This window comes from Megascapheus bottae, chromosome 22 (genome assembly GCF_031878675.1).
Source record: "Megascapheus bottae isolate mThoBot1 chromosome 22, mThoBot2.hap1, whole genome shotgun sequence".
Lineage (NCBI taxonomy): Eukaryota > Metazoa > Chordata > Mammalia > Rodentia > Geomyidae > Megascapheus > Megascapheus bottae.
Window position 1 is genome coordinate 6,320,569 of NC_143530.1, and position 25,650 is coordinate 6,346,218.

The 25,650-nt window shown below is 43.1% G+C and overlaps 1 protein-coding gene and 1 pseudogene across 1 annotated transcript in view; one reads left to right on the forward strand and one right to left on the reverse strand.

The window, feature by feature from the left end:
* Window positions 1–23,215, reverse strand: part of Cdc5l (cell division cycle 5 like) — a 41,339-nt gene extending 18,124 nt beyond the window's left edge. The window contains exons 1-9 of the mRNA XM_090355554.1: window positions 23,047–23,215; window positions 21,395–21,498; window positions 19,663–19,824; window positions 17,670–17,797; window positions 15,260–15,359; window positions 10,192–10,410; window positions 7,263–7,407; window positions 5,825–6,013; window positions 3,492–3,640 (exon numbers count right to left, since the gene is read on the reverse strand). Of these exons, the coding sequence (XP_090211680.1) occupies window positions 3,492–3,640; window positions 5,825–6,013; window positions 7,263–7,407; window positions 10,192–10,410; window positions 15,260–15,359; window positions 17,670–17,797; window positions 19,663–19,824; window positions 21,395–21,498; window positions 23,047–23,091 (1,241 nt within the window). The 5' untranslated portion in view covers window positions 23,092–23,215. The remainder of the gene's footprint in view (window positions 1–3,491; window positions 3,641–5,824; window positions 6,014–7,262; window positions 7,408–10,191; window positions 10,411–15,259; window positions 15,360–17,669; window positions 17,798–19,662; window positions 19,825–21,394; window positions 21,499–23,046) is intronic.
* Window positions 11,387–11,620, forward strand: LOC150047626 (immediate early response 3-interacting protein 1 pseudogene; annotated as a pseudogene).
* Window positions 23,216–25,650: the final 2,435 nt, after the last annotated feature.

Here is a 25,650-nt window from a genome sequence, read left to right on the forward strand (position 1 = left end):
TATCTTATTTTACATTATTCTCTATACTAAGGTAAAAGTTTAATAAACATAGACAGTATTTACATGTAATATATTTAATTTACTGACTTCCAGTAGTCGTATACTTGACATTTTCTGGCCTTCTTAAATAGGTCCACCTAGCATCATTTCAATCTTCGTTTGATGCCTTAGGATCTCTAAGAAGAGGCAGTGACCCCAGACGACTGTCAAGAGTTCAGTGCATTCACCAATCAAGTCTTTCTCTGCTAGGTCACTGACATCAAGTGCTTATGTAAGTTAAGTGGGTCACTCTTTTACTTTGTAAATGGAAATCAACCATCACCGTACAGAATTTCATGTAATAAATAAGTGCATGTGACGGCTTGGAGACTCTTTCAGCAATAACGTTCACAGATTTTGCATCTTGTACTTTAAGCCTTGTTCTAAGCCTTTTTTTATTTTTTGTTTGCTTACTTCCTGAATCTTGACTGCGATCCAGATTGATGGTACTGTCAGACAGCTGTTCGTTTAAGACATGGTCCCTGCCCCCAAGGAGCTTACAATCTAGTTGAGAAATAAGACACACATTGGAAAACAGGAATTAGGCTCTCAAGAAACACTGGATGTTACATAGAGACTGGCTGCCAGTGCTTCCTGATTATGCTGTCACGTACATGTGTGCCATTCTGAAGGGCTTTGTCTACTGAACATCACACAAGGACATCCAAATGCCTACAGTTAAACACCAAACAGCATTTACAAGTAAATGCCAAGTATTAAGTGTTCAATAAGCTGAAATTCCTTTTTAATATGACATGCTTCTGTAACATTTGTTTTCATTGTTTTTTGTTTTGTTTTGTTTTGTTTTGGTCATGGGTCTTGAACTCTGGGCCTGGGTACTGTCCCTGAGCTCTTCAGCCCAAGGCCACAGCCCTACCCCTTGAGCCAGAGCGCCACACCACTTCTGCCACTTCCAGTGCCATGCAACACTCCCGGTTCTGGTTTTCAGTTTTCTGGTGATAAATTGGAGGTAAGAGTCTCACGGACTTGTGAGACTGGCTATGATCCTGAGTAGATAGGATTATAGGCATGAACCACGACACCTGGCTTTTTCTGTAACATTTGTATCTTAACGATTCCTACTAAGAAAAATCTGTAATGTACTCATTAGATGCAAGAAGTTCCATTGCCAGGCCTGGAATCTCATGACTCCCAACTTTTGCTGATGCTGGACTATGACCAGGAAGCCACTGCCCTGTGACAGCCTATAGAATCAAGCCTAACTGTGATGCCCCTTTCCAGGAAGCCCCAACTTGCATTGTGCCTTCCAGCTCCATTGTGGAGTAGGAATTATTTTTCTCTTCTCCAGGCTATCAGCACTGTGGGGGGGAACGGAGTAGCCTTATCAGTTCAATCCAGTTTTAGCCTCACTTCTAGCTGACCTAACCTCTCTGCTGAGCCATTCACACTTGTTCTGTCTCCCTTAAGCCTCTTTCAATTTCCCTCTTCCCCTCAGTTTCCTCTGCTCCACTAGAGAAATGCTAACTGCACTTGCAATTACCTAACTGCCATGCCATTAGCAAGTTACACGCTATTCTGGGGGAACAAATGACAAATTTCAGGTATAAGAAGGGCATAAATCTGTCCCAGAACTTGGCTTCAGCCCTGGAGACAAAAGGAGGCGAGAACAAAAACAACAAAGAAAAGTAGCTTAAAACAGTAACAAGGGGCATCAATGTTCGAGAAGTAATGCACCCACTACCTGACAAATGTAACTGTAACCCCTCTATACATTATCCTGAGAATAAAATACAATTAGAAAAATTAACGAAAGAACTACAAATTAATACTAAACAATGATATACATGTGAATTGGCTAGGCATGAAAATAAGTGCTCCATCTCTATAACCCACTTAGAGACTCCTTTAAAAATAAGTTGGACAAGCCAAGCAACAGTAGCTCATGCCTACAATCCCAACTATGTAGGAGACTGAGATCTGAGGATTGTGGTTCAAAGCCAGACCAGGCAAAAAAAAATCTGTGAGACTTTTATCTCCAAATAACTGCAAAAAAAAAATCAAGAAGTGGAGCTGTGGCTCAAGTGGTAGACACTAGCCTTGGATCAGGGACAGCACCCAGGCTGAGTTCAAGCCCCAGGATCAACACATGGACATGGACCAACATGGACATGGAGATACATACACACACACTTAGAACGATATCCATAAAAGAGCAAGCCAGGAGCCTGTGGCTCATGCCTGTAATCCTAGCTACTCAAAAGGCTGAGATCTGAGAATCACAGTTTGAAGCAAGACCAGTCAGGTAAAGTTCATGAGACGCTTATCTCCAACAAATATTCAGAAAAATCCTGAAGTGGAGCTGAGGCTCAAGTGGTACAGCACCAGCCTTGAGCACAAAGTGGCGCAGGGACAGTGCCCAGGCCCTAAGTTAAAGCCCCATGGCTGGCAAAAATATAATAAAAGAGCAAATACAACTTACCAAACAATCACAGAAACTAGGTAGTAGGAATACAGATGTTAAAATTGCCATTCAACTTTTCAGAATGTTGAGATTTTTCTAATATAATGTTGGGAGATGAACAATAGTACTACACGACTAACAAAGACCACAAGTTTTATAAAATTTGACAAGTGATCATTAATAATGAACTGATCTACACCTTAAAATCTAATACAAGGTATTCCAAAGCAAGAAGTGGAACTATGGCTGAAAGTGGTAGAGTACTAGCCTTCAGCAGAAAGGCTCAGAGAAGCTGGGCACTGGTGGTTGACACCCGTAATCCTAGTTACTCAGGAGGCTGAGAGCTGAGGATCGCAGTTCAAAGCCAACCTGAATAGGAAAGTCCCCCTGAGACTCATCTACAACGAACTACTCAAAACCCAGAGGTAGCACTGTGGCTCAAGTGGTAGAGAGCTAGCTGTGACCACAAAAAGGCTCAGGGACAGTGCCCAAGCCTGAAGTTCAAGCCCTACAACCAACAACAACAACAAAAAAAAAAAGATTAGGGCTGGAATGTGGTTTAGTGGTAGAGTACACTTGCCTAGCATGCATGAAGCCCTGGGTTCAATTCCCCAGTACCATATAAACAGAAAAAACCAGAAGTAGTGCTGTGGCTCAAGTGGTAGAGCACTAGCCATGAGCACAGAAAAGCTCAGGGACAGAGCCCAGGTCCTGAGTTTAAGCCCTAGGATCAGCACAAAAAAAAAAAAAAAAAAGCTTAGGGACAATGTCCAGGCCAACTCAAGTCCCACACTGATATTAAAAAAAGGAAAATAAATACATACTGCAAAATGAACTGAAGCTTTAAAGAAGCTTTAGCTAGCATTGAACCATTTCCTAGACACTATTGTCATTAATTAGAAGGAAGAAGAAACCAGAAAAGCAAGCTGAACATTTATTTATATCTGCCAACTTTACAATATAAACATGCTACCCTAGCCCTTGGATTGCAGGTTTGCTAAAATACAAAACACACTCATTCTCACAATACCTGAATGGGGTAGAAAGAACTGTGTTGGGAGTCTGCACCACTTGCCGCTGTGGAGTCACTCCGGAAAAGTCACTCTCGTGCAATGGGGTGTTCAGTCCACCTTTTAATGGGGTGTCCACATTGGTCAGGGCCATGAGGTTCTGAGCTTCCTGATTAACAAGAAGGCAAAGCACATTTAACAGTTTACTCAAGCTGCAGAATCCTCTCTTCTGGTCCTATTAAACTTTTTTTTTTTTTTTGGCCAGTCCTGGGGCTTGAACTCAGAAACTGGGTACTGTCTGAACACTTTTTGCTCAAGGCAAGGGCTCTGCTATTTGGGCCATAGCAAAACTTCTGGCTTTTTCTGTGTATGTGAAACTGAGGAAGCAAACCCAGGGCTTTGTGCATGCTAAGCAAGCACTCCACAAGGCTACACCCTCAAACCCAATAAAATTCTTTCACATTTTCTAAATGAAAACCACAACAGAGCTGGGCGCCAGTGGCTCACACCTATTATCCTAGCTATTCAGGAGGCTGAAATATGAGGATCACAGTTTAAAGCCAGCTCAAGCAGAAAAGCCCCCATGAAACTCTTTAACTACTCAAAAAACAGAAGTAGAGGCTGGAACTCTGGCTTAGTAATAGAATGCTTGCCTAGCATGCACTAAGACCCAGGTTTGATTCCTCAGTACCACATACATAGAAAAAAGCTGTCAATGGTGCTGAGGCTCAAGTGGTAGAGCTCTAGCCTTGAGAAAGTTCAAGGACAGTGCTCAGGCCCTGAGTTCAAGCCAGGACTGGCAAAAAAAAAAAAAAAAAAGGCAGAAGTAGAGCTGTGGTTCAAAGTGGTAGAGTGCTATCATTGAACAAAAGAGCTCAGCAATCAGTCCTAGGCCCTGAGTTCAAGCTGCCATAACCAACCAAAAAAATTAAAAGAAGAACAATAGAGAAAATGAATACTCAGCCATGGCAAACTTGATATTTCCATTCCTCTGATAACAAAAGACAGTGAACATGCTGGGCACGGTTACTCACGCCTATAATCCTAACTACTCAGGAGGCTGAGATCTGAGGATCAAGGTTCAAAGCCAGCCCAGGCACAAAAGGATCTGAGACTCTTATCTCCAATTAGCCCCTAGAAAATGGAAGTGGGGCTTGACTCATGGGTTGGGCGATAGGGTTGAGCTGAAGAGCTCAGGGACAATGCCTAGGCCCAGAGGTAGGGCAGTAGCCTTGAGCTGAAGAGCTCAGGGACAGCATCTAGGTCAAGACCGAGTTCAAACCTTATGACCCACAAAAAATAAATAATGAACATATCAAGTTATGTTGTCATAAGCTCACATATGAAACTGTCATTGCCCAAAACCTTCTACTAGCAGTGCTATCTCTCTTTACAAATGCAAGGTGATAAGAATTCAAGTTTCCCAATATGAGCTGAAGTAAATGTCAGAATACCTAGTTTTAGTTTGGCTTCATCACTAATTCCTTATCCAGTCTTCATAGCATCTGAGTCTCCTGGGAAGTTAAGATACTCTAAGTGGCCCAACCACAAGACTCATAGAATCATGTTCCTTTCAGAAGTCATGCCTGACCTCTTTAGGCAGAATAGACAATGCAGAATCAACTAGTCTTCTTTCCTCTATATGCAGTGTATACTCATTACATCCTCTCACCTACAATCACCTCAAGCACAATTCTGATTGACTCAGGGATTGAGCATTTGCCTGGCATGTGCGAGATCCTGAGTTCAACCTCTATCACTGCATGAAATATTTAAAAGAATAAAAAAAGTAGTAAGAGGGGCCTCTCTGGAGCAAGCGATGAAAGGAACAATTATTTTTCTCACTAAAACTTCCACAACTATTTGACTCTTGAATCAAGAATCTAAAACTGTATTTCTAATAAAGAAGCAACCAGCTTTGCAGACATGTGGGAGCACAAGCTGTGGCTGTTATAGAGAAGGAGAATATGGTACTGGCAGTTTGCCAAAAAAAAACCCACAAGAATGCAAAGAAATTTGGAAAATTACATTTCCTAATCACACATCTGGTAATTCTAGGATTACTAAGCAATGTAAAACACTAAGGTTGTATGCTTTGCTAACAGGTACAAAAAAGCAGTGAAGGTAGAAGGGCTAGCTTCGAAATGTTATGAAATCAATAGATGTAGAAAGGACACCTGAAGTACACAGTTCTGGATCAGTAATTTGCCATCAGTAAATGCTCTGATATCTATGCATTTAGGACTCAGCTTCAACTACTGATCCAAAAAGAAACCACTCAGTCCTCTTTCCTGATACTTTTAAGGACAATAAACAAAGCAAAAGGCACACTCTAGTACAGATGACATCATACCTGCAGAATTCTGTCCTGTGAAGCTGGTGTTCGAGGAGTTCTAAGAGCAATGCTGTTGTTGGTGACATTGTACTCAGACAAGAGAGTGCTGGATGCAGAGTTTGTTATGCCAGACTCCTCAGCAGTCTGACGTGCAATCTCACTTGCTTGGCCTACTTTTACAACCTCCTGGAGCTCCGCATCTGAAATCTAGAAGGACACAATCATCAAGTCAACATGAATAAATATGGAGGTTAAGATGTCTATATTGCAGCAAGATGAACGACTGATTTAAGATGAAACTCAGAAGTTCACTGTTCTTCCCTTACTATGTGAGGACTTAAATTTTCCATAGTAAAAGTTTCAGAACTCTTACATACAATTTAGGGGAGGGGGGATTCAAATGACATAAGATGAATAGGATGAGCTACAATGGCTATATTGCCTTATATATTCTTTCAGACCAGTATAATGATAAGCATTTATACTACCTACATGAGTAAGACAAAAAGACAAAAAGAAAAAAATTCTGTCTACTTGAGCCACACAGTTTCCTAAGAAAACATAAATGTGTTATGGCAGTAAGTTTATCAAACTAAATATTCTAAGGAGTATTAAAAAAAAAAACTGCCGGAGGTGGCTCATGCCTATAATCCTAGCTATTCAGGAGGCTGAGATCTGAGGATCAAGGTTCAAAGCCATCCCAGGCACAAAAGGACTTGAGACTCTTATCTCCAATTAACAGGAAGTGGGGCTTGGCTCAAGGGTAAGGCGGTAGCCTTGAGCTGAAGAGCTTAGGGACAATGCCCAGGCCCAGAAGTAGGTCACTAGCCTAGAGCTGAAGAAGCCCCATGACCCACAAAAAAAAAATTTTTAGCCAGGCACCAGTGGCTCACACCTACAATCCTCAGAATCTTGGTTTGAAGCCAGCCCAGACAGAAAACTCCCATGAGCTTCCTGTCTCCAATAAAACACTCAAATACCAGAAATAGAGCTGTGGCTCAAAGTGGTTGAGCATGAGATTTGATCAAAAGAGCTCAGGGACACTGCCTAGGCACTGAGTTCAAGCCTCACAACCTACTAAAAGCTAAATAAAATAATTTTCTAAACCACTGTAAGTTACCCCAAGCCAAAAAAAAAATCTTTCTTTCTTTCTTTCTTTGGCTTTTTAACTCAGGTACCAAAGAATCAAACCCAAGACTTTGTGCATACTAGGCAAGTACTCTGCTACTAGGCCATACCCCTGGCCAGGGGAGTATTCTTATTTCTCAACTCATCCCACAATGACTGATTTTAATAGGTAGGCTCATTCACTGTACTGTGAATTTTTTAAGAGTACTCAGGACAAGCCTGAAGCATAGGCCCTCAATTGCCAAATAAATGAAGTAACGACATAAATTCAAACAATAAGATAAGCATATAAATTCATGAGATGAAAATATTGCTTTAATCAAATTACCTGAGGAGCAGGAAGTACCAGTTTGCTTCTCTTTTTAGTAAACTCAGAAACACCACTGGTCTGAAGAATTGCTGACGGTAAATCAGATTCCTTTTTTCTTTTCAAGTGCTGCTTGTCTTTTTTCCTATCTCTTCCTTCTTTTTCACTGCCATGAATTGGGTAGAGAAAAAAATTCTAAGTTACACATAAGCAATAACATTAGAGGCCATATAAATATTCATAATCTCTAAGCAAACTTTTTCTTACATGAATAACTAAACCATCAAAAAAAGACTTTCTAAAATACACATTGTTTCCTATAAAGAATGCAAACTTGAAATAACATCTATTCGGAAATAGAATACAGAAAGCTGGGTGCAGTGGCTCATGCCTGTAATCCAAGCTACTCAGGAGGCTGAGATCTAAGGATCAAGATTTAAAGCCAGCTTAGGCAAAAAAGGACCTGAGACTCTTATCTCCAATTAACGCCTAGAAAACAGGGAAATGGGGCTTGGCTCAAGGATAGGGTGGTAGCTTGACCTGAAGAGCTCAGGGACAGCACCCAGGCCCCATAAAAAAAAACAAACAGAATATACTGATTAACAGAGGCTGACAACTGCAGAGTATTTATGTCAACAGAAAATGGAAGGTAAACAAAGAACAGTTGAGTAGAAAAAAAATCTCTGACAATCTTACAATATTCTCCTCACAACAACAACAACATACAGAAGTAATACACTGCGGGCCGGGAGTTTGGCCTAGTGGTTAAAGTGCTTGCCTAGCATGCACGAAGACCCGGGTTCGATTCCTTGGTACCATATATATAGAAAAAAAGCTGGAAGTGGTGCTGAGGCTCAAGTGGTAGAGCTCTAGCCTTGTGAAATCCCAAGGACAGTGCTCAGGCCCTGAGCTCAAGCCCAGGACTGGCAAAAAAAAAAAAAAACAGAAGTAATACACTGGGCACAGTGGCTCATGCCTGTAATCCTAGCTACTCAGGAGGCTGAGATTTGAGGATCGGCTGTTCAAAGCCAGCCCCAGGTACCAAAGGCCCAGAGACTCTTACCTCCAATTAACCAATACAAAACTGGAAGTGGGGCTGTGGTTCAAGGAGTAGGGTGGGTAGCCTTGAGCTGAAGAGCTCAGGGACAACGACCAGGCCCAGGGGTAAGGCAGTAGCCTTGGGCTGAAGAGCTCTGGGACAGTGCCCAGGTCCAGAGTTCAAGCCCCATGACCAACCAAAAACAAAACAAAACAAAAAATCTACAAACTGGAAAAATCCTTAAAGAGTATCTGCATTGGCCAGGAACATGGCCTAGTGGCAGAGTGCTTGTTTAGCATGCACATAAATACAAAAAGCCGGAAGAAGTGCTGTGTCTCAAGCATTAGAGCACTAGCCTTGAGGAAAGCCCAAGGACAGAGCTCAGTCCCTGAGTTCAAGTCCCAGAACTGCCCCCCCCCCCAAAAAAAGTTATGTGCATTCCAAGACATAAAACATAAACATTATAAATAAATCTACCTATCTCCATCACATGAAAAGATTTAAGAATGTGGGACAAGGAGTTTGGCCTAGTAGTAGAGTGCTTGCCTAGCATGCACAAAGACCCGGTTCAATTCCTCGGTACCACGTACATAGTAAAAAGCCAGAAGTGGTGCTGAGGCTCAAGTGGTCGAGCTCTAGCCTTGAGAAAGTCCAAGGACAGTGCTCAGGCCCTGAGCCCAAGCCCAGGACTGGCAAAAAAAAAAAGGTTTAAGAATGTATCAGCAATTTTTTTTATTTTAATTTCCTTTTAATAAAGATAGGGCAAGCAAGATACCAGTACTCATACGTGTAATCTTAGCTACTCAAGAGCCTGAGATCTGAAGATCAGGGTTCGAAGCCAGCCTGGGCAGAAAAGTCTTCATGACTTTTTATTTTTGCCAGTCCTGAGACTTGTACTCAGGCCTTGAGCATTGTCCTTGTCTTTCTCTAGGATTAGAGCTCTGCCACTTGAGCCATAGCACTACTTTCAGCTTTTTCCTAGGTATGTAATACCGAGGAATTGAATCTGGGTCTTTGTGCATGCTAGGCAAGCAATTAACCACCAGGCCAAATTCCCTACCCTTCATGAGACTTTTAGCTCCACTTAACCACTCAAACCAGAAGTGGTGCTGTGAAGAGTGCTAGCACTGAGCACAAAGAGGCTCAAGGACAGTGCCCAAGCCCTGAGTTCAAGCCCCACAACTAACTGACCAACTAACCAACCAACAATCAACAAACAAATAAATACAAGGTAGCAGAAGTATTGTTTGGTGGCTCTATAACTTATGGGTGAGAGCCTTAGACTGAGGGCTTGGCTGAAATAGTGTTAATAAGATAGGGTCCCTTAACTGGGGGGAAAAAAAAATTCTGACTAAACCCAAAAAAAGCCAGGCACTGGTGGTTCATGCCTATAATCCTAGCTACCCAGGAGAGTGAGATCTGAGGATTATTATTCAAAGCCATCCCAGGCAACAAAGTCTATGAGACTCCTATCCCCAACAAACTACTTAGAAAAAAAACCAACCAGACATTGTTCTGTGGCAGAGTGGTAGAGTATCAGCTTTGAGCAAAAGAAACACAGGGATGACATCAGGCCCCAAGTTCAAGCCCCAAAATGGCATAAAAAAGGGGGGGGGGGAACCAGAATATGTTTTAGAATATTTCTTCCATTGTAAACACCGGCTCACAATGTATACATGAATGTCAAATGTGGTGGGTAAACAGTCAACTAAGAGAACTGTGACTCAAGGGCCACACACACAGCATTCAGTGCTAAAATCCTGACAGCCAGGGTCTGGCTTTCTCACAAAGTTAAGCCCATTACAGTTCCCATCAGGAGCTAAACAACATTCTGGTTTTGACAAATATAATAATTGGTGCTTAACAGAATTTCCATTTTATGTTTATTTCCAAAATCCAAAAGGAACTCACGATCTTAGCTCCCCATCGAGATCCTGTTGTCTTAGTTTCCTGAAATCTGCATCAAGGGCCTGGTAGTTTTCCTCTGAAGTATCATAAAAACCAAGAGCAGGCTTTTTTTCAAATGGAATCTCAGCATTATAATCAACTCCTCTCTTCTTTTTTCTTTTCTTCTGAATTTCTATACCAGCTGCTCGAAGTTCTCTTCTTTTTTGAAGGGCAGCAAGACGCCTAAATGAAGAGAATACAAAACCACCCAGAAAAATCACTTACTATTGGCCAACAACTAGAGAACTATCCAGTTATTTGGAGAGAAAAAATACTCATTTAAGCACTCACCTCATACCACTCACCAAATCTAAATTTTAACTTAAAGAATACAATAAAAGCAAATGAAAATGCCAGAGAAAACTGTAGTAAATATGTAGCTTCTCTTTGGATGCGAATATACTTACTAAGTAAAATAACTGTCAAGGGAAAATATCACCAGTTTTGAGATGTTTTATAACTTTAGCACTAGAACAAAATGATAAAATGAAGTTAGCTGAGCGCAGTAACTCTTGCCTATAACCCTAGCTACTCAGGAGACTGAGATCTGAGGATCACAGTTCAAAGTCAGCCCAGGCACTAAATATCAGTGAGAACTTATCTCTAATTAACCACCAGAAAACTGGAAGTTGCACTGTGGCTTAAGAGGTAGGTTGGTAGGCTTGAGCTGAAGAGCTCTGGGACAGCACCTAGGCCCAGAGTTCAAGTCCCACACCAACAACAACAAAAAATTAAGTTAAAAAGCAAATAAGAAAAAAGATTTGCAATTAATATAAGGAGGATTAGACTATAAAAGAGCATTAGGTAAAATTTTTCCAAAACTTACTCCAAAAGGAGTCAAAAGAAAAAAAGAGGGCTGTGAGTTTAGCCTAGTGGTAGAGTGCTTGCCTAGCATGCACAAAGACCTAGGTTCGATTCCTGGGTACCACATACATTGAAAAAAGTCAAAGTGGTCTGTGGCTCAAGTGATAGAGCTCTAGCCTTGAGAAAGCCCAAGGACAGTGCTCAGGCTCTGAGTTCAAACTCCAGGACTGGCAAAAAAAAAAAAAAAGAATGAAAAGAAAGACCATCGGAAAGCACCACAGCAGCAGCAGCACCACATCCACGGCGGCGGCAGGAGAAAGGAGTCGTCTGAGCCTCCAGCCGGCTTCCAACAACTATGGCCTTTACTCTGTACTCGTTGCTCCAGGCTGCCCTGTCCGCATCAACACCATTGCGGTGCTGCACAAGGAGTGCTTTCTTAAAAACATTGGCTAGAATTGTTGGAGTTGAAGAGGAACCAGGAATTAAATTTCAGCTGATAAACCTTATTCAATCTGTAAGAACTGTGATGAAGGTACCATTGATAATAGTAAACTCAACCACTAGCGTGTTGCGTTTATTATTTGGCTGAACATCAGTGGGAGAAATGAAGACTCAGAAGACAAGATGCCAACAGAAGTTATTATATCAGTCATTGCTAGAACATTTCTTAGCAGGTCGATCTTGCACTTGACAGAAACAAAAAACTATAAAGTTGACAATAAAACCAGAGTTTCTATTTATCTGATTTTTTTAAAAAAAAAAAACATGTTACACTTGTTTCATTACAAAAAGATCAGTTCAGAAACAGTAGTGCTGCAGGACTGGAATAGATTTGACTGCTGACTGTTACTAGTTCATGCTGTAGTAAAGATTGTCACTTCCTCTATCGCTGCTCAGGGATAGCGTTTTCAAGATTTTTAAATTTCCTTGTGACTTAGTTATGATGTGGGGATAACTGTCCCACCAAAAAAAATTAATGACTTAAAACAAGTAATATTACATATCAATGATACATAGGTAATTTGAACCATTTTACTTCATACTCTCTGGCTGAATATTTAGACTGTCTATCATCTCTACCTTGAAGAATTCAAATGTATTGATAATATAAGGGGCAGTGCTCTCTGATTTCAGAGAGAATTCCAATTTCTAAGTCAATCATGTGTTGTTTTTCTTTTATAGTTATTTTTTTTTTTTTTTTTTTTTTTGCCAGTCCTGGGCTTGAGCTCAGGGCTTGAGCACTGTCCTTGGACTTTCTCAAGGCTAGAGCTCTACCATTTGAGCCTCAGCATCACTTCTGGCTTTTTGCTATGTATGTGGGGTACCGAGGAATCGAACCCGGGTCTTCATGCATGCTAGGCAAGCACTTTAACCACTAGGCCAAACTCCCGGCCCTTTTATAGTTATTTTTATACATTTATTTTAGACTGGCCTAAATGATGAGATCAAAGTGTTTTCTTCATTTTTTTCCATGGGTTGCAAAATCCTTTATAAAGTCTGTGTCCTTTTTACAGTGATAACTTACTTTATAAAATCAGCATAGCCTTTGCAGGAAGTAGATGAATCTAGAGGGAATCACGTTGAGTGAGACAAGTCAAGACCAAAGGAACAAAAGGCACATGGTATCCTTAATATGTGGCTATTAAATCCAAACAGTACAAGAGCGAGGACTCAATAGTTACATACCCAATGCTATGGACATGGTACTGAAAATATAAACACAACTACATAGACATAAAAACTTATGACTCTAGGGGCCAGGAGTTTGGCCTTGTGGTTAAAGTGCTTGCCTAGCATGCATGAAGACCCGGGTTCTATTCCTTGGTACCACATACATAGAAAAAAGCCGGAAGTGGTGCTGAGGCTCAAGTGGTAGAGCTCTAGCCTTGAGAAAATCCAAGGACAGGGCTCAGGGCCTGAGCTCAAGCCCTAGGACTGGCAAAAAAAAAAAAAAAAAAACTTATGACTCTATAGACATAATCGATTTATTACATAGATTAATATGTATCTATGACATATAAACCCTCAGCCTAATTTTGATTATATTCTAATATCTAAGTGCCAGTGATTGTATATAGATTCCCTTCTTGAATACTTGTTTGTTAAACACGTCATTTGAAATATGATGTAAAAATCAATGTTAATAAGTTCTTTTAAAAAAAAAAATCAGCATAGGGAAGGGGGGAAAACCAAGACAGGGGGTGGGTGGTGGGTACCAAGACATGTGAAAGGGTATCAATATATGTGAATTAATGCACCTTCTATCTGGCAAATATCATGTAACCCTTTTATTAATTACAATAAGAAATTACAAAAAAAAAGAAAAAAAAATCAGCAGAGCCAATATGAACAATCCTAAAGTCACAAACTCTGTGTGTTAGAAGACTGTTTAATGTAAACATTTGCCACCTATAAAAAGATCATTTCAATTTTTAGGTGTAATAGTACATTAAAGGATGTGATTCTCAATTCATACTCCGTTCTTTTGAACATTGAGGCTGGACAGGTTTTTTTTGTTTGTTTGTTTGTTTTATTTTGTTTTTATGCCTTTGACTACCCTTTTTTGCTCATCCCATAATTCAGTTTTATGAAGAAAGATTAAAATATGTAAATGGTTTTCACGAATATCAGTTATACTATTTTCAAGGAGTAGAATGGTATCTTTGTTTATAGGAGAACTTTCGTAAATAAAGTTGAAATTAAATTTTTTAAAAAAAGGAAGAAATGAAAATAAATAATAGTATAGCAGCTGCAGAGTCCCATACCTTCTCTTCTTCTCCCGTTCCCCTCCCCTACTTCCTTCCCCAGTCCCCGCCCCCACCAGGACAGGAGGAAGAAATGCCAGGCCACAAAGGCCAGCAAAAGCAGGGTCTGGGAAAGGATAGGGAACAGAATGATCCAAACTTCTTTCAACAAGAACTAACTTCATTTGCAACAGTACACAGAAAAGTAACAGTGCACAGGGCACTTCTAATTCAGTAGATGTAGTGGTAAAACGCAAATGGGAAATAGAGCCAGTCATTGGAGATAAAGGCAAAAAAGATGGCCACTCATTTGCCAAAGAAAAACTGAAAGACAGAGTCAGAACGAATTCAAGAAATTCTCAAGAATCATCCCTTTATAGGACCCTAACTAAACTGGATCTACCTGTGAAGCAATTTATACCCCAAGACACTACTGTAGAAAATGGGGCCAGGAGCATAGCCTAGTGGTAGCATGCTCACCTAGCATGCATGAAACCCTGGGTTCAATTCCTTGGTACCACATACACAGAAAAAGCTAGAAGTGATGGTATGACTCAAGTGGTAGAGCTCTAGCCTTGAGCAAAACATGTCCAAGGACAGTGCCCAGGCCCTGAATTCAAGCCCCAGGATTGGCCAAGAAAAAAAAAAAACAAAAAAACACAGAAATGGCCAGGGGCAGTCAAGGAAAGGATGTCAAAGGGTATTGCCTAACTCCAAATATTAATTTACTTGGTAGCAATCATGCATTTAACCAAAGGAAAATAAGGAAGAAGTGGAGAAAATCCTGATTAAGGGCAATGACTATTTTAGCTCAATTTTTAAAGAGACATTTATTTCTATGAGGCTGGGAATGTGGCTTAGCGGTAGAGTGCCTAGTGCCTGCCTAGAATGAATGAAATCCTGGGTTTAATTCATAAGTACCACATAAACAGGAAGAGCCAGAAGTGGCGCTGTGGCTCAAGTGGTAGAATGCCAGTCTTGAACACAAAAAGCTCAGGGATAATGCCCAGATCCTGAGGACTGGCAAGGGAAAGAAAAAAAAAAAACCTAAAATTAGGTTCAAGGTTCATTAACTCCCTTCTCTGTTCTAAAGAGATAGCTGTTTCACAGCCAGTGCCTACCCAACTAATCAAGAAAGAATAATAGCTGGTAGCCATGCAAAATTCACACAGCCTGTGTGACCAAGGTACCACAGCAGACCAAACACAGAGAGGGGAAAATGCAGTGCTTCTGCCATAACTCACAAAGTTTTCAAAAGATGTATTTTTTTTCTATAACTACTATAAAATGGGTAAGGAAAAAATATGCAAGCATGAAGATCTAAATTCTAACCCCAGTTCCACAAAAAATAAAAATCAGCACCAGAGCTTAAGGATCAGAAAAACAAGAACTGGACAACTGAGATTATTCACCAAATAGTGTCAATTAATCATGCCTTCCTGGATCTAAGGTCAAGGATCGTGAACATGAAAGGAGAAACCCACCTTGCTTCTTCCAACTGCTTCTCTCTTGCTTTTCTCTTGGCCTTTTTCCCTTGAGTATTAGCCAAGCGAGCTCTAGCTTCAGAAAGCATCTCAAGTTCATCTACAAAAAAGAAAATAAAACCATGTTCTTCTGCAACTTAAGCAAGCTAGGTCAGATATATTCTAGTACCTAAAATTCTAAAAAACAATTTAAATAAACAGAAATATACTCATTACATAATATAGCATAAAGGCAATAGCTTGAGTTTTGAAATCAGAAAAACCTAGGTTAAAAACCAGATCTCTGCTGGGCACTGGTGGCTCACACCTATAATCCTAGTTACTCAGGAGGTTGAGATCTGAGGATTGCAGTTCAAAGACAGTCCAGGCATAAAACTTTAAAGTCTGTGAGATCATATCTCCAACTACCAAAAAGCTGGAAATGGCGCTATGGCTCAAGTGATAGGACACTTGCTTGCCTTGAGCTGAAGAGCTCAGGAACAGCACCCAGGCCCAGAGTTCAAGGCCCATAACCAACCCAAAAAAATAAACAGATCCCTAGCCAAGTATGACCAATAATCCCAGCATTCAAGAAGAAAAAAGGTCAGCCTGAACTACACAGTGAGATCCTACTGCAAAAACCAAAAGCAATAGATGGGAGCTCACTCAATGTAAAGCTCTAGCCTAGCACACAAGGTTCTGGTTCAATACCCAGCAATTAAAAAAGAAAAAAGAAGAGGCTGGGAGTGTGGCCTAATGGTAGAGTGCTTGCCTAGCATGCATGAAGCCCTAGGTTCGATTCCTCAGTACCATATACACAGAAAAAGCTGGAAATGGCTGAGCACAGTGACTCACACCTATAATCCTAGCTACTCAGGAGGCTGAGATCTGAGGATCAAGGTTCAAAGCCAGCCCAGGCACAAAAGGACTTGAGACTCATTTCCAGTTTACCTCTAGAAACCGGGAAGTGGGGCTTGGCTCAAGGGTTAGGGCAGTAGCCCTGAGCTCAGGGACAGTGCCCAGGCCCAGGGGTAGTGTGGTAGCCTTGAGCTGAAGAACTCAGGGATAGCGCCCAGTGGAGTCCAAAGCCCCATGACCACCTCCCCCCCACAAAAAAAAATGTATATTGGAAGTGGAGCTGTGGCTCAAGTAGCAAGAGCATTAGCCTTGAGCAAAAAGTATCCAAGGACAGTGCTCAGGCCTTGAGTCCAAGCCCCAGGAGTGGACCCACACACACACACACACAAAAAAGGATGAGGAGGAGGAAGAGGAGGAGGAGGAGAAGAAGGAAGCAGCGGTAACATCAGAGGCAGAGAAGAAGAAAAGCTAACTCAGTGTTTCCAGTGAAAGCACTACAAAATACATTTTTTTCAAAGTTCTTCAGATAACAAGAATGCAGCCAGCCCTGCCACAGTCCACTCATGAAAACCACGTTTAAACCTTACATTTTAAAAACAAAGTAAATACTGAACATTTGCAACCCTGTGAAGTAACACAGCAGGAAAAGAATCAAAACTCAGAGAGACTAAGACTTGCCTAAGGTCAAACAGCTAGTAAGTGGCAGACAAAGACAAACATCCAATTTCTTTAATTCTTGGTTCAATGCCTCACAGAACCATAAACCTCCCTCACTGTCTTACAGCGCTGTCTTCTCACTGAGATTAAATCATCCTCCTGAGGTCAAAGAACTGGGGTCCAATATCTTGACCTGGTGTCTCACTCTGTAGAATGGAAATAAGAAAGCAAAATCCCTGGGGCTCACCTCTGTCTTCTGGGAATTCTGCCCAGTAGTATTAAGCTGAAAAGTTTGAATTAAAAATTGAAGATGGTGGTGTGCTGGCCAAAAGGAGTAGCTATTCTAGCTGGGTATGGAGATAAAACACTTTCAATCCTAAGGCAGGAAGACCTCAAGTTTTAAGTCAGCCTGGACAACACAGCAAGACACTATCTCAAAAAAAAAAAAAAAAAGACACAGAGAGAGAAATTAAGAAAATAAAACAATAAAAAAACAAGAGCAGCTGGACAAAGTGGCTCACACTTGTAATCCTAGCTACTCAGAAGGCTGAGATCTGAAGACTGCCAGCCCAGCACAAAAGAACATGAGACTGTTATCTCCAATTAACCTCTAGAAAAAGGGAAGTGGGGCTGTGGCTACAGAGTAAGAGAGCAGCCTTGAGCTGAAGAGTTCAGGGACAGTGCCCAGGCCCAGAGTTCAAGCCCCATGACCACCAAAAAAAAAAAAAAGAAAGCAACTATTCCCTAACAGAAAAGACTTGGAAAGATAAAGAGATTTTGAAAGATACTAAAAAGATACTAAAAGTAATACCTATTAGCAGAACCATAAAGTCACAGTATTTCAAGAAAGAACTAAGAAGGTTTAAAGGCTTGACAATCTAGCAAAGAAAGCAGTTCCTCACAGGCACATACATACCCTCATCCATATCGATTGGATCAGGCCGTGCTGGTTTTGTCTCTGGATTTGGATCTATCTCTCCAGGCTTAAGCTTGCGTGGATCATCTGTAGTCTCCTCTTCATTGTCCCTCTGGGCAGTTTTGTCCCTAGGAAAAAATTCAGATGAGTAACTCATTTAATATTGGAATTAGGTTTCCTAATTCAGGCATTATTTTTTTTTTCAAAAAAAAAACCTTACATATAGGCCTTAACAACATAAAGCATTTCTATTATTGTTTTATCAGAAAGAAATGGTAAATTCTCTCATTTTAGCAGGACTCTGGTGGTTCACACCTGTAATCTTATCGCTCAGGAAGCTAAGTTAAGAGGACCAAGGTTCAAAGCCAGCCTGGACCAAAAAGTCTATGTAACTCCATCTCAAGATGATCAGTGAAAAAGCAGGATGAAGATGTGATGCAAGTGGTAGAACACCAGTTATGAGCAAGCAAACCAAGCAAGAGAGCATGGCACTGAGTTCAAACCAAAATACCAGCATACACACAAAAACATCTCTAATTTCTGTATTTCCATTCATCATGAAAGCCTCTTAATGTGAATTCAGTACATAATCTCAGGAGGCTGAGATCTGAGGATCGAGGTTCAAAGCCAGCCTGGGCACTAAAAAGTCCAGGAGACTCTTTCTCCAATTAATCACCAGAAAACCAGAAGTGGTGCTGTGGCTCAAGGGGTAGGGCAGTAGCCTTGAGCTAAAGAGCTCAGGGACTGCACCCAGGCCCAGAATTCAAGTCCCACAACTGACAAAAAGAAAAAAATATATAGTATATGGAAGTGGAGGTATGGCTTAAGTATCTAGAGCAAAAAAAAAAAAAAAAAAAAAAAATCAAGAGCACAAGGCCCTTAGTTCAAGCCCCAGGACTGGCACCAAAAAAATTAAAAACTTAAAAGTACAACCACACAAATTAAAAAAACACAATTATAAACAAACCAAAATGAGAACAGGCATGGTGGTTCACAACTATAATCCCATCAACTCTGGAGGAAGAGGTTCCATGATCATAGCAAGGCCTGAGCAAAAGCTCAAAACCCTATATGAAAAATAACCAATGCAAGCCAGGCAGCTTGCACCAGGTAGCTCACAACAGTAATCCTAGCTACTCAAGAGGATGAGATCTGAGGATCAAGGTTCAAAGGTAGCCCCAGCAGGATAGTCCACGAGACTCTTATCTCCGTTTAACCACCAGAAGAAGCACTGTGGCTCAAAGTGGAAGAACACTAGGACAAAAAAGCTCAGGGACAGAGTCCAGGCCCTGAGTTCAAATGCCACAACCCAAACCAACAACAAATACAAATAAATAAGAGAAAATAGGATTTTGAAGCATATGTCATTTGGAATAAAAAATGCTTCTCCAAGGGGCTGGGAGTTTGGTCTAGTGGTAGAGTGCTTGCCTAGCATGCACAAAGGCCCAGGTTCAATTCCTTGGTACCACATACATAGAAGAAGCCAGGCGTGGTAGCTCACGCCTGTAATCCTAGCTACTCAGGAGGCTGAGATATGAGGATCAAGGTTCAAAGCACAAAAGGACCTGAGACTCCTATATCCAATTAACCTTACGAAAATGGGAGGTGGGGCTTGGCTCAAGGGTAGAGTGGTAGCCTTGAGCTGAAGAGCTCAGGGATGTGTCCAGGCCACATTCAAGCCCCATGACCCACCAAAAAAAAAAAAAAAAAAAAGGAAAGCAAGCAAGCAAGCAAGCAAGCAAGGAAGGAAGGAAGGAAGGAAGGAAGAAAGGAGCGAGCCAGAAGTGGTGCTATGGCTCAAGTGGTAGAGCTCTAGCCTTGAGAAAGCCCAAGGACAGTGCTCAGGCCCTGAGTTCAAGACCCAGGACTGCCCACCTCACAAAAAAAAGAATGCTTCTCCAGCTGTAGTTAAAAGTTTAAAGACAGAAAATGCTAGAAGTTTCTTCAGCCTCATTAACATAAACACATTTTAAACTGCTTACAGATTACTTACAGAAGAAACTCATAGTGTTCCAAGCACTGGGCTGCTGTTCTTCCAATGATGGGTGCGATGGTCCTCCACTGAGTGGGCATCAACTTGGCCAAGTGTAAAAGTTTCTCCTCTTCTTCTCGGGACCATTCTGTTTTCTTAATGCTTGGATCTAGCCATTCATACCTAATCAAAGGGATACCATTTTTATTCTTTAATCACTTAGTATATCCAGTTTACACATCAGATATTCTGACTTGTACTATCTAAAAATAGCTGTTCCTATCCTTTAATGACTAAAGCTATTCTTTTGGGGTTTTTTTGTTTTGTTTTTGCCAGTCCTGGGCTTGAGCTCAGGGCCTGAGCACTGTCCTTGGACTTTCTCAAGGCTAGCGCTCTACCACTTGAGTGTCAGCACCACTTCTGGCTTTTTTCTATATATGTGGTACTCAGGGATCGAACCCGGGTCTTCGTGCATGCTAGGTGAGCACTTTAACCACTAGGCCAAACTCCCGGCTCTAAAGCTATTCTTTTAGACAACAAAATGGTTACTAAAGGTTAAACTGATCCTACTTTACTCCACTGTATTTTAATTATGTGAGACAAAGAAAAAAAGTGATTTGCCTAAAACATGACCTTCTTCTTCAACTATCTTTTTATTTTCATTTATTTCATAAGAGGTTTGGAAAGTTTCCAGAATGACACTATCACTTGGAAAAAGACACTATCATTATGGTCTTCTTAGTACTTTCTCAGTTTGATTTTCTAACAACTGGGACTTCCTTCAAGTATTTGACTTACATCTACTACATGATTTTAAATACTGTATGCATTTTCTCATATGCTTTTAAATTCAAGTAAAACTACTACAGCATCCTGTCTTTCCTAATGTCCACCTCACCTACCTTTTTCATCCAATACTTAGCCAGATATGAGAGGTTGACAAAAAGGACCTAACTCCTCACAACCACCATTACAAGAGCTAAGCATCACTAACAGAAAAGCAAAAGCACATATTCACCCTGAGAATCATAAGCCTCTTTATACTCTAATCTCTGCATCCTGGCACTTTCCCCTCTAGTAAGTTGGGTCACCATTGTACAATCCAAAATATATTCCTCATAACAGACAGGTTGGGGCTAGGGCCAGGGCTGGAGCCAAATCATTCATGCTAAGAGACCAGGTAAACAATTGAGTGTGTCCATTATCCTATGCTATAAGAAGGTGCACCACAAATGAAGTGTTTTAGTGTGTTCCAGTATGTTTTAGTTTAGCAATTACATAATTTTTTGATTCTAGTAAGAGGAAACTCAACTATTATAAGCTTCCATAGAAAATTAATCATTGTTTATCACTTATTTATGAAAATAAGTTTGAGTACAACCAATTCCAAACATTTGGGCTGCAATACATTTCTAGCCTGGGATCCATCTGTCCCTAAAAGATTTTTATGCTTCACAAGGCACTTTCAAACATATTAACTCATTTAGATGAGGCTTCAGTTAGTGCCAAGAGTTATATGCCAAATTGGGAGAAAACAGGAGCAGGATGGAGGGGATGGAAAAACAGCTTGTGTAAGACTACACAGGAAACAAGTGACAGCTAAGTCTGAAATCCCATCCCATCTCCCATCCCATGCTTCTTGTTATATCAGGAAGCCAGCTTTTTTTTTTTTAAAGATGATTCAAAGAACTGAGAGAGAGTTCACTGATAATCAAGATTGCTTTGTGTTTTCTACTTATTAAATAATACATACCATCTGGCTTTGCATTGCTTTGCTGATTTCCTATGCAGTAGTGAGGCAATCCTAGACCACTGGTTTTTCCCATATTTCATTACCGCTGCTTTCAGAATTTCATCCTAAAAGAATTGCCAGAGTAAAAGTACATTCAATCACAAAACTTCAAGTGAAAAAAAAGATTTAACTGTGATGTGGTTTCTGTAGAGACATGTACACAAACATACACACACAGAGGTGAAAAAGAGGTATGAACTGCAATTAATCACAGAAAAAATAAAAGAGAAGTAGAGCTGTTGTTCATATGGTAGAGCACTAGCCTTGAACAAAAAGAAGATCAGGGACAGCACCTAGGCCCCAGAGTTCAAGACCCAGGACCCAAAGGGAAAAAAAAAAAAAAAAAGAGGGAACTGAAGCTTTGAGAGGTTAAGAACTTAGGGAGCATCACATACAAAGGTCTGGCACTGTTGCAAGGGAACAAAGCAAACTCTAACAAATAGCAAAAGGTGTATGAGTGAGAAGGAATGTGAGTAATTCTTACAGGATGAGTGCAGTATTTGACAAGGATTCCAAGAAGTGTTTCTGTACTAAATTTGCAGAGGATATCAAGGACCCCAACCGGCAATAAGACATTTCAAGAAGATACAAGAGAAAGAAGACAAGAGCATTTAAGAATATTTTCCAGTGGTAAGTTCAACGCACTCTGCACACAAAATGCACTAAAATCTAATTTTTATTTGTCTTTTTCTATTGCCCCTTAGTACACCCATGGCAGTGAAGACTGGCTTCTATTCAGGCAAGATGAATGACAGGAGGAGGAGACGACCGGCATTTACTGGGAGAAGAGACAAGTTACTGATAAGCAGACAAGCAGACATAAATGGGCTCCTCTCGCCTGGCGCCCTGGTGCGATTGGAGCAACTTCTCGGTGTTTTTTTCACCAGAAGCAAGCACACCTTGTTCCAAGTCAAGAAAGAGTGACGCCCTCAGAAAGATCACGCCCCGCCCGTGTGCCATCGCCCCCTCCCCAGAGAGAGGGGGCGCGTTCCCAATTCAACAGTAAGCGGGGTCGAGGGGTGGGACGGGGGGAAGGGGGGGGAGTGCGCAGCGGCCCAGTGGGCAAATCGCGGCGCCTGCCCTCGAGAAGCCCGGGCACACCGTGCGGGCCGCAGGGGCCGGGTCCAGGGCCTCAGGGCACACTGTGCGGGCGGGCCCCGGGGCCCGACGTGCAGACCCCGGACACATCCACCCCGCGGGCCCCGGGCCCGACTTGCAGGCCCCGGGCACACCCACCTCGCGGGCCCCGGGGCCGACGTGCAGGCCCTGGACACGACGTGCAGGCCCCGAGCACATCCACCCCGCGGGCCCCGGGGCCGACGTGCAGGCCCCAGACACGAGGTGCAGGCCCCGGGCACATCCACCCCGCGGGCCCCGGGCCCGACGTGCAGGCCCCGGACACGACGTGCAGGCCCCGGGCGCACACCAGGCCCCGGACACACCCACCCCGCGGGCCCCGGGGCCCGACGTGCAGGCCCCGGGGCTCGCCCTCGCGCTGCGGTCCCCCACGCAGACCCCACAGGGCAGAGTCGGCGCCCCGACTCCACGCGCGCGCGTGCGCACTAGCTACCGGACCCGGCGGAGGGCGGCGGACGGCGGGAAAGCCCACTCACCTCGGTATTCCTCCACACGCCCCCCTTGATCATAATTCGAGGCATCTTGGCGGCGGGGGGTCCCGGCTGGCAGCCGAGAGGAGCTCCGGGGCTGTGGTAACGGCGCCCCGGTCACGGGACGCGACGCCGGCGCTTCCTTCTGGCGCGACCTTCGCCTTTGAAGCGATCGACGCAGGCGCGGGGGGGGGGGGGGCGGGGAACGCGAAATCGCGAGTCTCGCGAGATGTCGCTGGCTGACGCCCCAGAACCCCCAAGCTGAAGAGCGTGGAAAGGATGGAAAGAAAAGCATCAACCGCTCCTAGCCAAAACGTCCCAGGCCGCGCGCAGGTCCGAGAGCGGTGGGAGGGACGCAGGACTCTCGCGAGATAGATAGGCGGAACTGGGCCGAGAGCGCCGTCACGTGATTGGCCGTGACGTCACGCGCCGGCCGGCGGTGGGAGCGGAGCTGGCGGCCGCCGCGCGTCTCCGCGGAGACGCCCGGGAGGACGCGGGCTGGCGCCGCTCCGGGTTCCCGCCTGGAGCCGAGGCGACGGCGCAGGCCGCTCACCGCCGCCGGGCTTGGGAGGCCGAGGGAGGCCGGGCCGGGCGCGGTGCGTGGAATCCGGCCTCCGCCCGCCTCGCCCGGCCAGGCCCCGCGCCGCAGCACCCCGTGGAGATCCGGGAAGACGCTGGACCCCCTCGCCCGCAGGGCGTCGTCCTTCCTCCACTGGTGTCTTCAGGAGGAGCCGAGGTGGAGGGGGTACCTGGAAATGGCTTTCTGTGATAGGTCACGCGAACTCGCCCGGTCATCTGTAAATCCCATTTCACTACCTGCGGCCGAGGGTGACAAGCCTGCCCTGGACCTCTCTGCACTGCTCTCTTTCCTTACAGTGCTCCTTACCCTGCCCCCGTAACCACTCTTCGTGGACACGCACCATTTGACTGATCGGATCCGCTCCGACCCAAGTTCCCGAGGAACTTCTAACACCAGGACCCATCAGCAACCAGGCTCTGCTGGCTGCTCCGCTTCTAGCTTATACTACCCAGGAAATGGGTGCTACCATTTCGGGACTTAGGGAAACTACGACGGAAAACAAGCGGGTTACAGATGTATTCAAGGGAGCAGGAAGCAAGTGTCAAGACACAAGGGCTAGAGCCCAGCCCCATCTTCTGATGGCCTGGGCTGGGGTGTGTTCCCAAGCCCCGGTTGTTTTATTCTTGCATTCTGATGATTTAGTTCCCCTTTTGACATTCACCAGTTGGAGTTGCGTTTATTATTAAGAGTCCTAACAAATTCAGAGTTGGATAATTCCTCTCCCAGAGCCTTTTCAGATTTGAAAAGCCGTAAGATGGCTTCTTCCCATTCAAGAACATGATTAACATATTGTCACTTTTGTGCCCTCTACAAGATGCCCGTTAAGACACTTTAATATCTACACACTATAAGGAATTTAGTTCTGTTAATGTCTACCACATGAGCCCTCCAAGGGCATGCATGGCATATCTAATTTTTCCAAGCATATTATCCCTACCAACTGTCCCTTTTGTGCTTTTTGTTTTGTTTTTTTGTTGGCCTGGGCACTGTCCCTGAGCTCTTCAGCTCAAGTCTGCCGCCCTACCCTTGAGCCAAACCCCACTTCCCGTTTTGTAGAAGTTAACCTGAGATGAGTCTCAGGTCCTTTTGTGCCCAGGCTGGCTTTGAACCTTGATCCTCAGATCTCAGCCTCCTGAGATTACAGGCTACGATTACAGGCGTGAGCCACCCAGCCCAGAACCAACTGTCCCTATTCATGACTCAGAACATGCACATTCTGAATTTTTGAAGCCAAAGCCCCATAGACATAAACACCATATCCCTATAGCTTCACCAGTCAGGATGGGAATCCCACCAATCAACAAATTCACCATCACCAAGCAACTGCTAGAGATTTCTGTCAGGACATGCAAAAGAGAGACCTGAGACCCTTCAGCAAAGTGAGTAGCCACTTGTAAAGAGAGACTAAATAAGAAGTTTAACTTTTTTTGCTACTCCTGGGGCTTGAACTCAAAACCTGGGTGCTGTCCCTAAGCTTTTTCACTCAATGCTAGAACTCTACCACTTCAGCCACAGCTCCCATTTCTAGCTTTTATTTCTTGCCCAGGCTGGCTTCAAATGGCGATCCTCTGATCTCAGTCTTCTGAGTAGCTAGGATTGCAAGAGTCAGTCACTGGCACCAAGAAATGTTTTTTTGTTTTTTGGTTTTTTTTTTTTTTTTTGGTGGGTCATGAGGCTTGAACTCTGGGCCTGGGTGCTGTCCCTGAGCTCTTCAGCTCAAGGCTACCAACCTACCCCAGAGCTACAGCCCTACTTCCAGTTTTCTAGTGATTAAATAGAGCTATAAGTCTCATGTTCTTTAGTGCCCAGGCTGGCTTTGAACTGTGATCCTCAGATCTTATGCCTAGCTAGGAAACACTTTTATGAATTCTCTCCTCCAAAACCCCAGAGAATCTGGGAACAGGTCACCCTATGGAACCTTTTGATGTACATTTGTTCTCCATTAAAACCATACACATAGTTTGCCATTTTATACAGCACAATACTTTTTTATTTATACAGCAACAGAAATGCACAAAAAAAGTTTTCCA